This window comes from Grammomys surdaster, unplaced genomic scaffold, assembly GCF_004785775.1.
Source record: "Grammomys surdaster isolate TR1022 unplaced genomic scaffold, NIH_TR_1.0 64, whole genome shotgun sequence".
Classification (NCBI taxonomy): domain Eukaryota; kingdom Metazoa; phylum Chordata; class Mammalia; order Rodentia; family Muridae; genus Grammomys; species Grammomys surdaster.
Window position 1 is genome coordinate 13,506,762 of NW_021604566.1, and position 15,388 is coordinate 13,522,149.

General features: G+C 44.2%; 1 protein-coding gene across 1 annotated transcript in view; it reads right to left on the reverse strand.

Moving 5' to 3' along the window:
• Sulf1 (sulfatase 1) overlaps positions 1-15,388 on the reverse strand; it is a 133,544-nt gene that overhangs the window by 34,874 nt on the left and 83,282 nt on the right. The window contains exons 7-9 of the mRNA XM_028769232.1: positions 12,743-12,912; positions 2,434-2,584; positions 1,311-1,486 (exon numbers count right to left, since the gene is read on the reverse strand). Coding sequence (XP_028625065.1) covers positions 1,311-1,486; positions 2,434-2,584; positions 12,743-12,912 — 497 coding nt within the window. The remainder of the gene's footprint in view (positions 1-1,310; positions 1,487-2,433; positions 2,585-12,742; positions 12,913-15,388) is intronic.

A 15,388-nucleotide genomic window follows, 5' to 3' on the forward strand; every position in this document is an offset into this window, starting at 1 on the left:
ATACATGTTTTCCAAAATGCTATACTCCAGAACTCTTGCATTAAAGCTGTAAAGTTAATATTGTAGGAAATCACACACAGTTTTATAGTTTTTAGTCTGCCTCATGACTAAGACCTTCGATGTACAAAGCTAACCATAGACAGAACTATTATCAGACAATTTGTAATGAATTTCAAAGTTAATTTTAAGTTAGCATACAAAAAAATGGGTCTCGTGATGACATTTTCGTATTATTTTTCCGATTTCCTATCTTAACCCCTCTCCTGTCTCAGTAGTGCTCAAACACTCTCCTGTCTGCTTTCATGTAACATTTATTCCACTAGCCCCTGCCCCTCTAGTGATTGTAATGGACATAAAACCTTCAAAGAACCTTCTTCCTCTCATCAGCTCATCCCAGAATAAGCTCAGCACAGCATCAGGTGAGACCATAGACACGAGATTCAGAATCCTGGACTTTGGCTACCAAGGATGCCGCTTCCAGCATCGAGGATTCTCAGACACATCTCATGCTGACTCTCTGGCTTCTCGGTTTTGTCTAAGTCCGTGGATGATGCTGTTTGGAAATTCAGTCCTAATTCTGTCTTCTACCATTTCCACAGCTCTTTATACACATTGTGTCAGTTTCCTACAAAGCAAATTGAGGTTGTAGAAAAAGGGCATGGACACCTGAGGCTCTGATGAGGTGATTGGCCGAGAAAGGGACAGGAATAACTTATTGTAGTCTCCTTTCTCTTAAACAAAAGTGTGGCCAAGTAGTCTAAGGCACTAGATTAAGGCTCTAGTCTCTTCAGGGGCTAGAGAGATGGCTCAACAGTTAAAAGTACTGACTGCTCTTCCAGAGGTTTTGAGTTCAATTCCCAGCAACTACACAGTGGCTCACAACTATTTGTAATGGAATCCAATGACCTCTTCTGGTGCGTCTGAAAACAGTTACAGCATATTTTTATAAATAAAATAAATCTTTAAAAAAATCAGAAATTTTAACCTTTAGTTTTCTTTTCAAAAATCAAAAGCTAATAAGGTAACATTGGGCTTCATAAGTGACAATGCACCTCTGATTCAGGATGGTATTTTCCAAGAGCACATTCTATCTACATACCAAGGGTAAAAGGGTTCATCTCAGTTTGAGGGAATCATTTGCTGTTGCTGTTATCATTCCTTTCTCTTAAGCAATATAGTTTAGTTACTAGGTGGCAGCAACAGTAAATCATCAACTCGTATGTCCTGTTTTAGTTTTGGGTGAATTAAGACCTACGTTATCTTATACGTACAGGAGCTGTAACAGCTCCATACTACAGAGAAATACATACATAGACCCTGGTTCTATGCTCGGACCACGAATGAAGAAAGGCACACGGATGTCAAAGTCATATGGCATGGATTTCCCCTTGACGAGTCCAAACTGTCCAATGTGGTACCCATGGTCCGCAGTGTAGATGATGTAGGTGTTGTCCAACTCGCCTGTCTCCACGAGCATGTTGTACAGCTGCAACAGAGCAGGAGCGATCATAGCACATGTGAGGTGGCCGGCCATAGCATTGCCACAACCTCCCCCACGTCTCTCTCCTTCTTTAAAGACAAGGCCCTGGCTGGCCTAAAACTCCCTATGTAGACCAGGCTAGCCTTGATCTCACAGTGCTCCACCTGCCTCTGCCTCTCAAATGCTGAGATTAGAGACACACAACACCACGCCTGACTCTCAGCATTGCTCAGAAGCCCAGGGCTGCCTTTGTAAAGCTGGCAAACAGAGACATCCACAGCTTTGAAATGCAGATGATCCCGGTGGGAAATATCCAACACTACTAAAGGTAAAAAATGTCTGTTTTTCTTTATCTAGAACATTCTGCTTACAGGGTTTGTTTCCTGTTTGCTAAAAAAGCAGACAACAAAACAAACCTGCTTCTCCCAACAAAGTCGGGAGATTTTCTACTTTGAAAATCTGTGATTAAAGCAAATTTTAACATCCTCACTCTTCTACTTATCTGTACGGGTAAAGAAGACCCCATCTGGGCAGACCCAGTCTTTGTTTAAAAGCCAGAAAATGCAACCATACTTGATTTTAATTTTTATACTGCAGAGATCAACTGGAGTGGAGCTGCTGCTGTTTGCATCAGGTAGGGTCCTTCACTTCATTTTGCCACAATCACCACCAGCCCCTATTGCGTTGTGTAAAACCCTCTCTAGTCACTTTAATTTCCAAAGCATTGCGGGTATAGACTCTGATTTGTGATACTTTTAATTTTGTGTCCTTTGTCACTGGCTCTTTAAGAACCAAACTTGAAGAAATCAGATAAAGGGGCAGAAATGAGGGTGGCATTGAACACACTTGTCTCTCTTAACACAATATTAGGAGACAATAGCTGGGTGGACAGGAATGAGTTTATGGGAGGACATTCGAGGAAAACATGCCACTGAGGTGGGGGATGGCCTTACCCTTTCCACAGAGTCATCAACTGACATCAGAGTCTGGAGTCGTTTACGCTGGAGGACATTGGTGAACTCCATGTGGATAGGCAACATGGGCCCTGTGTACTGCATGATCCAGTGTTTGTCCATGTTCGGTGCATAGTTGTAGCTTGGAGTTCTGAAAACACACAGAAAACAATCATCATATGTACATTTTCTTAGTAAAAACTTAGTCATTTTGGGAAACATTTCAAGTTAAAGGTTGTAAAATAATCACTTCTGAAAGATAATTTAGTCATTGGTTTTCTCCCAAGTATCTTGAGAACTCTTTCAGTTTGTGAAACTATCTGCTGTCTTCACCTCTCCAAACATACATGCCCTCTCTAGGCATGTACATTCACAGATAATACTCAGACTGAACATGGAATTAATTCAAGTTCACTTGGGTTCTATGAATACAATGTGTAAGCAACACATGAAGATGAAGATAGTTATTTTAGATTTACAGATAACACAGACGTGCACAAAGGAATGTTCTTGGGGTGACATCATCTCCTTAAGTATTTGTTGCTAATTATCCCGTTAAAGCCACCAGCACATTACATGGGATGATGGTGACCACAATCAACACAATTTTATTGTTTACTCACACACTGTCATAAGATTTGATTTTTGTTCATGTTGTAGGTTAAACTATTAATTCAGTTGTATTTGCTGGGATTATAACCAAGACTGTGTCTTCCATCTATACATTTATCAATAAAATTCTTGCCTTATAGAGAAATCAAGAGGGTGTAGAGGACAAGGGTTTATTAACTATAGAGAAGTGGGTTTCGCTGTGGAATAGGCTCCTTCACACATACAGTCAGGGGGTTGCAGAGATCAATGGTATCAGCTACACAGCCCTGGAAACTCAAAATGGTCACTTTCTCATTAAAGACGTCCCTGATTCCATTAGATGACACCATCTCATGCTCCAGAAGTGTAGACCCATGTTACTGAGACACTATTATGCATCCATTGACTCTCTTCACATGCTATTAAAAGCTCACAGAGGGAGCTTTTGTACTCTTAATGTAGAGTAGTACCCAGCTTATTTTATATGTTCTAACTAATTTGATTGTCTCAGCTCTTTTGGTTAACAGGTTTATGATCCCCATTTTACATATGTGGAAACCAAGGCAGGTAAACAAGTCACATAGTTGAACAAAAATAGGATCAAGCCTGGATTCCACAGTTCACAAATCTTAACACGAACAAAGGGATGTGCTAGGGATGCTTCCTTTGTCTGAGAGTGCTTTTAATGTAAACCACAGCTTTTCAAACAGCCAGTCTCCCAGAGCAAGCTACCATCTGTGTTGAGGAATCAGTTCACCTGCCCCTGTTTACAGGGTCGGATTGTGGAAAGGAAGTCTGAGAGGAGCCTGGAAGCAGTCCCTGTGACCCAGGTAACTTCAGGAGGCCTCCTCAGGTACCATGCCGATTCTGTGGCACTGACCTTCCTTGTGTGGTTGTACACAGGAATGTTCGAATGCACACTGAGCCACAGAAATGGCACCAGATTTTCACATTTTCTCCTGCCAGAGGGTCCATTCAGATAGTAGATAATTGTAGGTGGGGGCAGACATCGTCTTACTACCTGGTTACCCTCATGATCATCAGTTAAGCTCTGGAGACACGATTGCCAAAGGTACAAGTGCTGCATGGCAGAGAACTTCAGTTCCCACTACAGAGATAACCGAGGAACAAAGAGCATCCCCGACTTTGCACAGTGTGAGTGGAGTGCAGGGGTGCCTCTAAGACATCCACAACTCAATGAGCAAATTCTCTTCATGAAAATATCTAGGTTGAAACAGTCCTGTAACATTCAACTACAGAGTCTTTGAAAACCAGCTGCCGTTCTTGTCAAATGAATCACCCCTTTCCATTTTTTCTCTTTTTCCTGTTAAAGACTGTTAAAGAGAAACTTTCAACATCAGTGTTTGCTGCCTACCAGATAAATGATTCTGGAGCCAAATAGTCCCAGCGTTTGGCCAGGAAGGATTCCTCCTTTCTAGAAATGGGCCACAGTGGGAAGTGGGTACAAGGCAGGGCTGGAGTCTGCAGTTCTCATTGTCTGCGCAGCATGCAGCCCATGCAGCCGTACAAACAGGATTAGATTAAGACACTGAGAAAGACAGAGAGGCTTGAAAATCCCCAAGCAAAGGTTTTGTACCCGTGTGCTGGGGCTCTGGAGAGGGGGAGTTGGGGGGTGGGTATGAGGTCAGAGCAAGACAGCACACTGGTCATTAAAGGTCTCCTAGCCTTTTACCAATTGTGGCCCCAAAGGGAATACAGCTGTAAGAGATTACACAGGGTTTCTGCATAATACCCATCCTTCCCTCACTGCCTTTGAAGTTAGGTCGGCTTAATTTAAAAATAAATCTAGTTGACTTTTTTAAAACCACAAAACCTCAACGCAAATAAAAATTACAATAGGGAACCAACATGCAGGCTCACGTGGGCAAATTACATCTTCCACCAGTTACCTTGATGGACTTGGCGCAGCCCACCTCACTTTGAGGAGCCGGGAAACTTGCAGCAAATTACAAGCCTCAAATTGGACTCCTGGATTTACCAAATGACATATGTTAAATCTGGCTTATATTAAAAGGGAGAGTTCAGGGCCTGTTGTCAAAGCTGTCCACCCTCCCCCTGTAGTTTTCTGACTTTCTCAATATGGGAGATGACCTCTAGCTTAGAAGAGGACATTCCAGGTGGGATCCCAGCAGGAAGCAGGGCTCTGGGGGCACACATTTGCTTTTTAAAGGAAGACAGACAGCCGCTGCAGCCTCCACCTCCCAAGAACAGCAGCTGTTCAGAGGCCTGCAGGTGGAGGGCCTGGGTTTCTGGAATTGACAACATTGTTGAAAAGTGATCTTTTGCCAAAGACTGTGGTTGCCTCCTGCTGAGGTCTGCCAAATTCCTTGAAGATGCAGCCTTCTGTCCCCCAGTGATAATTAACGTTTGCTTGCCTAAGGACCTGACTTCAACCTCAGCAAAGAGGGCCTGGAGCTTTCTCAGGGACAGCTTCACTGAAAGAACAGTCCTTACAATAGGAAAACTGTCTTCAGCTGTCCAAAATGCTTGAGAGTAAGATCTCATTCTTCTTTTCAGTTTTGATTTGCTAAGACATGATTCTGAGCAGGTCTTTGGGGAGGGGGCCTGGAGTGATGCCTCAGTTTCTTCATCTGTACGATGGGAATAATAACTTTGCAGAGGTTCTTGTGAGGGCTGAGAGATTTCTGTGAACACAGCTGGGGTCACACTCTACTCTTGCTTACCAGTAGCCAGGATAGCTCAGTTGGATACCCTCCTCTTCTATGGCGAAGTGCTCAGACTAGCAGCTTTAGGTCACTGTGGGGTCACACTAACCCTAGCCCCCAGGCGCAGAGGTCCCCAACCCCAGTTGTAACAGGTGAGCTGTTCTCCTGTGGAAAGGGAATCCTCCCATCTTTAACCTTTTGCTCAACTGAAAGTATTTTCCTTTCTACTGAGGAATTGCCAAGTATCAGCTTATGCTGCAGATACAGAGTCTGGCTCCTTAGATGTACCACAGAAAAGTGGGCATCACTGATTGTCACTTTAAAATTGAAAGGACAAAGTGTTAGCATTCTATCTAAACTCCTCCCCACAGTTACCTGGCAACAGCCAGGTAGGCCTAACCTACTACAAAAGGGGCTGCTTGCCCCCTCCTCCCTCTCTCTCTCTCTCTTGTTTCTTGCCCTCTTGGGCTCTTCCCTTCCTCCCTCTCTTCCCCATTCCCTCCCTGCTCTCTCTCCATGTGATCATGGTCAGGCTCTACTCCTCTACTTCTCTCCTCTCTCCCTCTCTCTGCCTCTTCCACCCTCTTAACCCCCTCCCCATGCCCTGCATAAACTCTATACTGTACTGTACTGTACTGTACTGTACTGTACTGTACTGTACTATACTGTGGCTGGTCCCTCAGGGGGAAGGGATGCCTTGGCATGGGCCCACTGAGATCCTCTTCCTCATACCTGACAACTCAACCATAGAACATACCCCCCTTTCTCTTTCTCTTTATAAACACATCACAAAGGGTCAGATCATTGTCTTTTGAGTTTCTGTTCCTTCAATACAAAACAAAGCAAAAAAACGACCCCAGAAGTATCATTGTCTCAGGCTTGGTAACAATTTCTGCCTCTGAAATGAAGGTTTCAAGCAGATGTGTTTGTCTCAGAAATACATCTGCAGTTCTCCACTGACTATTCCTGGGCTGAAAAGCTTTGTATTGGCCTCCTGAGGCTTCCCTGCATGCTGCTTTCCCCTAGTCTGGCTGTTTTGGTTGTCTTTAGGACCACACCACATGCACACACCTGCTTGCACAGTAAAGTTCAGTTTTCAACAACATGCTAATTCTCTTTGGGGTTTGAGTCTCTTTCCAGTGTTAACTTTTTGACAAAAGTTGGAAAAAAGATTTTGAAAAATCAACAATGCCACCTTTCTCTTTGGTGGATAGTTTTTTTGTTTGTTTTTGTTTGTTTTTAGAATGATTCTTACTAGCTAAGAAATAGTTTCAAGAAATGCATGTGTCATATGTTAAATTCATATTTGGGAATCATGAACTTTGTGGTTGTTAGTAATCTGTTAAACTCCACCTCCACAGTTACTTGGAAGCAGCCAGGTATGCTCCTCCCCACAGTTACCTGGCAACAGGCAGGTAGCCCTGCCCACTATAAAAGGGGCTGCTTGGCCCCTCCTCCCTCTCTTGCCCCTCGACCCCACACCTGCAGGTTTCCGTCTCCCCTTCCCCCTTCCCTTCTCCTTCTCTCCACGTGGTCATGGCCTGCCTCTCCTCTTCTACTCTTCTCTCTCTCTCCTCCCACTCTCCCACTCTCTTAATAAACCTCCCCTCGTGGAACCCTCTAGTCTGCTGTGATCTGTTACAAGCTGCACCATGACAACCTTTCAGTGGTTCCTTTTGAACATTGATGGCCTTTGCTGTCATTCCAGTGAAAATATATTTCTTTTGTTGATGTGTTGAACATCTGTTTTCTTCATTTATTTTTTAGTTGCAAACACCAACCCAAAGTATGCTGATAGGAGCACTGCTCCATGAGTAGTGGGGTAGTGCTCAGTGCACAGTGAGCACAAGTCCATTCTACAGGCTTCTGACATACTTGGAAAGCCTTACATTGGAGACTCTGACTACTCTTCCAAGCCACGCCACCTCCAATTTCATTAAAATGGAATCTACTTAATTGACTTTATGGAGATCTGCCCTACCTGACTTCAAATGTCTTTAGGCAGACAACATTTAAACGCATACAGAGTAAGACCAAATGATCTTGATTATAGGCATACAATAAAATGAGAATTGTTTAATGATGCTGGAAATGCCCATTGGAATTATGAAACATGTACGGTTCACTTTGCTACCCACTGTGGCTGTGCTGAGTCATGGCCTGGTGTAGTGGGCAGAACAGCTGGGCCACGGAGAGCTGGCATCTGGCTCTAACTTTGTCCCTAACTACTTATGTCACCTTCACAAAGCCAGTTATGTTTTCAGAAAAGCAAACAACTGGGACTTCATTTTTTTAATTTAAAAAATTATCGAATTAAGAGAGTTACTAGTTGCTCTTTGAACTCTCAAAACATTTTTTGAAGAATTCTAGTACTCCATCTGAAAAATTATTTTCATGTCAACTAGCTGGTGAGGTCAACATTATTCATTTGGTAAACAGAAATTAATTATACAACTACATGAGAGCCAGTCCCGCCAGCCCCCTGGCCCCTCCCCCCTTAAAGAGAGGTGCTTTTGTCCCTGTCTTGGGCAAAGCTGCTAGGACACCATTCACAGGCTGCTTCATGTGACTGTGTCCTCTAGAGTCCTGCTGCTAACTTCAGGGATTTAGGTACACCGGGCTTCACCTTACAGTGGTAATATCAGAGTAGGGTTATAGAAAAGGGAACAGTTTTGCTCACACTGGAAATCTGTATAGTATTTAAAAATCTATTTTCATATGCATAACTTTGATGGATATTTTTTGTGAAAGAGATAAACATACTCGTTCTTTTCAGGCCAAGACATCTTATAAAGATTTATTGTTTTTTGAGAATTTTGTGTGTATGTTTATATGGGGTATGCACATGTGAGTGTAGTACCCTCAGAGGCTAGAAGGGAAGTTAATTGCCCTGGAGCTGGAGTTACAGGCTGCTTGATGTGGGTGCTGGGTCCTCTTAATTGCCAAGCCTTTCTTCACCTACAAGAGGAGATGTTTCCTTACAGCTCCAGTTAGCAGCTTGCTCTCTCCCCTCTCTGTCCTAATCTTTGTGTCTCCCTCTCTTTGTCTCTCTGTCTCAGTCTGCTCTGTATCTCTGTCTCCATCTCTCTCTGTCTGTCTCTCTCTCTGTATGAAGTATGGAAGAAACAACTATTGAAACAAAACAATTAAATCACCCCCAGAGTTGATGTGGTACAGTGGGTGGCAGGCACATTGTCGCAGGGGTGGGTAGTATGTGCCCAGACTTATTTCCTGAAAGCTTAGTAGGGGATCTGCCATAGTGAAGGGTTTCATGATAAGACTTTATATGGATTTCCGTGTTGGAGACTTTCTTGTATTTCTTGGAGGCTAAGACAGGCTGAGCTACTGTCTGATTAGACAGGACCCCCATGTGAACAAGGGAGCAATAATATGTTCCTATTCTTGCTTGGGAGGCACAACCTCTTCCCTCAGTTTGTAAAAGCCAGTGTGCTGAATGGGCCTCTCTCTTTGTCAAAGAAGCAAATACCATGGAAACTTGATCCACTCTCTCCAGTGTAAGAGAGTCAGATAGCCACAGCTTAGGGCTGGATGAAAGGGATCGGGTGATGTTTGGCCACCTAGGAAGACCTGAAGTAAAACATCCACATGACTAGCTTCCCCCTCTAAAGGAGTCTTCAGCTCCATGCAGTTTCCACAGGGCCTGCCAAGTGTTTCTGCAGAGCGCTTCCCTGCTTGCCTCCGTTGCTTGACTGCATTGCTAATGTTTTTACTAAGGACGCCAGCCACTCAGTAGCCCCACACACCACAGTCTGCAGCTTGTCTTCAATTTGTCTCGCTCCTTTTGTTGGAGGACTGAACTCTGAACCTGTGCACCCATTCCCTCCCTTTCTCTATCAGCAGCCAGGGAGATCTTTGCAACAAGGCATAGAGGAACTCAGGGCCTGTTGGAGGATCTCTATGTGCTGGGCACACAAAACCCAAGGCTTAGTGACAAAGAAGCGGAGTCACTCACTGACTGCATGCATGCTCATGTCCTGTGGCTGGTAATGCTCTCCCTGACCTGGCATTTGTCCAGAGCAAAATTGTACAACTAGAAAAAATGACAGCCTGGATCTGTTCTTTTTAGAATGGCCAGGTGTGAGAGGTCCATTGCAGTGAGTTCTTAGCTTGTCAAGGGATTTATCCTGTCACCACAGGGCAAGTGCAGACTTATTTCTCTATTGGCTCTCTTTGAACCACAAACTAGACAGCATGAAATTATACTATTTGTGGGTCAATCATATTGACATTTGCATATGGCTGATCTTCATAGAAAAGATTGATGGATGACAATGATCACCAGCAGTGTCTTCATGTGGAACTGTGACCTCTGCTACCTCTCTGACATCTTGTTTCTGATATCACATCAATGTGCATTGTTTAATCTTATTTACCCCTGGAGGCTCTAAGGCTAAAGACAATGCCTGTGGCCTTAAGGAGGACAGGTGAGACAAGCCTGCATGTTTTTCTCTGCCAGGCAAAGGTTTTGCTTTGTTGGATCAATGAGAAGAGCACTGCTGGCTTGTTAGAAGCATAAAGGAATAGCCCAACCTTTCCCTTGTGGAAAGGATCAAGACAGCTCATGTGTTCTTATTACCCACTTACGTGCAAACTCACTGAGCTGCTCAATTTGCAACCATTTCCCTTTAAGCTTCACTTCTTATCACTTCATTTGGGCCCCATTCTTCAGGGCCTGGGCCATGTCTTAGAGCAGTGGTTCTCAACCTTCCTAATGCTTCAGCTTTTCACTTCAGTTCTCATGTTGTGATGACCCCCAATTGCAAAGTCATTTTTATTGCTATTTTATAACTGTAATCTTGCTACTGTTATGAACAGTAACACAAATATTTTTAGGAATAGAAGTTGGCTGAAGGGGTCACGGCCAACAGGTTGAGGACCACTGTTTTAAATTCTCTTACATTTATCCTGGTCTGTGCTACACTCTGTCCCTGAAAACACCTACCTTCCTGGCTATTGAGTCTCCTGCAAACATGTTCACCTGTCCTTCCGAGTCCACTCTGAATGCCTGTTGGTCCATTCCTCCAAAAGGTGCAGATGCTTTCCCCTGATGCTCTATGGTGCTGAGATTGTTGCTCTACCATTGACAGTCTGGGCCCACTAGTGCTAGGACTCTCTGGACACTTTCCCATCTTCCCTGTGAAACTTGGGTCTGGGTGAATTTAGTATAAATCTTTTAAGTTTTACAGACCATGTCACAGCTCCACTTGGCTGGTGGATCTCAGATAAGCATGGCTGTGTTTCAGTAAAACCTTATAAACACAAGCTGGAAGTCATAGTTTATTAGTTTTTACCAGTTTCTTTTGTATGATAACCTTAGAAAGTATAATTTTCAGTGTTTGAATCCAAGATTCACTCTTCCAAACTACTGCTGAGAGCCCTCCCACCCCCAAACCCAAACCCTAACTGGACTGCTCTTTATGTGCAAATGTTGTCTGTACACTCGACCTAGCTGTTGGGACCTAGCCTTGAAGCTTCAAAGGCAGGCTGACCTCTAAAGAACCCTGAAATGCCCTATCTTATCAACCCTTCTTTGCAAACTGACAAGTCCCTTAAGGTAAAAAGCTGTAGAAAGTCTTAGGATAGGAGGGTGTTAATGCTAATTCAACAAAGGAAGCCACACCAAGTGAGTTCTGATTCAAAAGAGAGGGGAAAGGTGAGTTTCAAGGCATTAATGAAGAAGCCTGAAAGATCTATTCCTACCACTGAACAGCTGCTTACTGAATCTGTAACTGAGCTACATCACAGAGCCACCTGCTAAGAGGATCCGTTCATAAATTCATCTGCAGAGTCATTAACAGGGGAAGGATGCTGTCCATATAGTTGTTAGTAGCTCGTGGAGACTAGATTCCCCAGTTGCTGGAGGAACTGTCTTGTGTGTCTCCCTCGTATTTGCATTCTCCTGGGCACATTCTGTAGGTGACCCACTTTGCTTCCTGTTCTAAGTAACTCTGACTTCTTTCCTGTTAGTCTTGGTCATGTGACTCAGAAAAGACTGTTACAGAAAGATACTATGTAAGAATCAAAATAAAACTTCCACATGGGATGCCTATTGCCTGGCAATTTCATTAGTAGTTACTTCTCTATTTCCCTGATGTTCTTTCTGTCTGGGATCTTAGAAACCCAAGGGGCAATATTTAAGCATAGCTAGATCATGAACCAATCTTGGAGGTTTGTGATAAAGGTGCCTTTTGAATGGGTGCGCTTTCCGCAGCCCCGTACCAGCTGCTCTGTGTGGAAGGCTGCATATTGGGTGTGAAGGCTGGGAGAAACTGAGTTGACAGAGTCAACAACAAAATCGTGTTCTTTGCTGCCAAGGTGCCTAGGTTTTCTCACCCTTGGCCAAGGAGGATTATCAGCGCCCAGCAGCTCTCTTCTCTCCCTCCACTCCTCTTTGCCCTGAGGGCTTCTCTACCTCCTCTTCTCAAGAAGAAACATTAGGTTATTTTAAAGCCATGACCTGAGAGGGCCTCCTAGGCCAGCTACTCTAGATGGCTTCTGCACAAGCCTAATTGAACATCTGCAGCCAAGCTGCTCCTGTGTTCCCCAGGAAAGAAAATAAAGCCCCGTTTTTATAGCCAGAGCAGACAGGAGCTGCAATGCGGCTATGAAAAGCAAAAGACTCCTATCCTATTAGTACGATAAGTCATACCCCAGAATATCACTTATAACACCAAAAGGAACTGTAGGTGGAAACTACCCCCATATCCCTGATAGAACCCCTTCATTTAGCTACTGGCAGACCCGGGGATTGTGCTATCCAATCAGAACCGGGGATTGTGCTATCCAATCAGAACCACCAGCACTCTCTTACTGCAGGCCTGGTTGGCAGCACTGCCTGCCTTGTGCTGTATTCTGAATACCTCACTTCTCACTTTCTGACACTGCAGAGCTGGCGTTTCTCGCTTGGGGCTGCACAGAGTTGAAAGAAAGAGGTTGACAGAGGAGGATAAGTTGGGAAGCACAGGCAAGGGCTGAGTCTGGCAGGGTGCATTGTTAATTTTGTTACTCACATGTGTTGGGAGGCATTGGGGTACAGTTTTGAAAACTGTGGCGCAGAGTCTTCAGGGCCGTGTGGTGCTGCGTGACTGATGACCATCATGATGGGCCTATGGGGATACATTCTCTTAGACATTTTGAAGTAATTAATGCTCTCGTTAGTGATTAAGTCTGTGAAGTAATCCTGAAACATACATTTGACACAAAACAAAAATTACAAAAGGTGACATTCAAGATCACATTTGAACACCGCTTCCCTCAGAATCTACCCACTGAGCTAGAGGAGCCCCCCCAAGGAACCAACCACCTCCAAGAACAGAAAGCATAGGTGGCTGCTCATTCCTAGGGTAGTTGGCTTAACAACAAGGGTGTGGGGAGATATGTACCACTCAGCAATTAGGGAAGAAAAGAGACAAGTTGTGTTTGCCTGAGCTAATGATTAAAGCTGGCAATACAAATTCAACAGCATGTGAAACACCGGATATGTGTCTCATTCTCAGATTTCATTGATGTAATTCCTTGGCAAAACATTTAATTACCGCAAGGGCAGGAAACACCCACACCCACTCCACATTCACAGCCTCAGAACACACACACAGAGCGGGACACACATACAAATGTGCAAAACCAGGAAAGGATCTTTCTTTTGAACTACCTATCTACCACCATCAAATAGAAGGCATTGTCAAAATCGCAGGCATGGGGAAAAAGTGCAACATTTTAGGGAGTATTTCACTTGGATCACTTAAATATGGGAGCATTTGATTTTTTGCTGCTTGTTCTGTGTTAATTGTACAAAGAAAGTAGTAAAGCTGCTGGCAGTTTGACTTGCTAAGAAAATGACTTCGGCCACACTTTAGAGGGCGGGGCATGATGCAAGCTTGGAAACCGGCAGGGAGGAAGTGGAATGAAGAGGAAAGAGAGGATGAGATCTTCAGTTGAGCCACCTGCTTCCGCTCTGTGTATCATTGGCCTGAAACTCCAGTGTAAACTTTTGTCAGAAACTCCTAGGCAATGGTCACAATGTCAATGACTTCCAGTTACAGCTTGTCACATGTTGTGGATTTAAGGACCAGACAGCTGCAAGGGCAGTGCTCGGGGAAGAAATCCATGTCACATGTCCTTCTTAAGACAAGTCCAAAGGCTGTCCCTCTTTCCATTCGGGAGTCTGTTTACTTTCTTTACACGTTCTCTCTCTGTCTCTCTGTGCCTCGTGCCTCTCTCTGTCTCTTTGTCTCTCTCTCTCTCTCTCTCTCTCTCTCTCTCTCTCTCTCTCTCTCTGTCTCTCTCTCTCACACACAGACACACACTCACACACACACTCACACACACACTCACACACACACTCACACACACACACACATACACACACATACACACACACACTCACACACACTCACACACACACACACACACACTCCTTTACAACACTCTCGTCTTTGACAACTAATCAGCTGTGAGAATGAGCAGGCCGAGCTGAGTTAGTATTTGGAGAGGATTGTTATTACTTTGTTACCTTCGGACAACAGGGAATAAAAGGTAAATAGCTTGAGCAAGGAACATAAAAGTATCCCCACAGATCGAAAGTGATAGCAATGGCAATCTGTGTGTGTGGCTTGCATCATTTGGCTGCAGTGATTTTGTTCTCAGCCAGGGAAATGACATGAGTGGTTGAACTGCTCACTCCCAGCTGAGCTTTCTTGTCTTTTACAATGAGGACATAGCTCAACTTTGCCTTCAAGGTCCCTGCTGACTGGACTCTCAACTCTGATGGCCAAATGCCATCATGTGTGGGTGAATTCATTTGTTTTCAGGAGGTTAGAAAAGAACCAGACATACATCTTATCTCTCTTCAAGTGTTCTGTGCCCGGCACAATGACACCAGTATGCTAGACACAGTAATCTAGTCCCCTTTCTCTTTCTATCAAATACCTGGACCTGTTGAAACAAGTGCTAGATCCAGCTGCTTTTTGGCATTTCTGGGAAAATGAGATGGACATGTCCAGAAGGACATTGCCAAGCTGAATTCAAAGCTATTCCTCCCTTCGATTTTATAATCTCATTTTTTTTAAAAAAATCAAGTTAGTAATCATAAGAACATATTTGTGGTTTGTTGTGCTTTCGCTGGGGTCTCACCAAGCACTCCTGGTTGGCCACAACTCACTGTGGAGCCCCAGCTGGTTCAAATGCTCCCCCATCTGCCCCAGCCTCCCAAGAGCTGGCGTCTTAAGACACAAAGCACTGTGTCTGGCTTACTTATGTAAGTTTTAAAATCTAGGACCTAAGTGTTTAGGAACCATGGGCAGATTCTCTAGGTTGGTTTAAACATCCTAAGACTAACAGCTGACTGTTGTGATCTCTCACTACAGTGATGGCAGATGTCCTTCTCACAAATACTAGGCTTGGTCAGATGGCAGTAAAAGTGAATAGCACAGCACCCCAGAGTTCTTGGGGCACTATGCTGCTCTTATTTTCACGTGGAAGGTGGAAGCCACAGATAAAATATACTTTCAGCACTGAGAAGTGAAACAGCACAAGATAGGATTTGATTATGTGAATGGCAGAGAGAGAGAGAGAGAGAGAGAGAGAAAGAGAGAGGGAGGGAGGGAGAGAGAAAGGGAGAGAGGGAGAGAGAGAGAGGGAGGGAGAGAGGGAGAGAG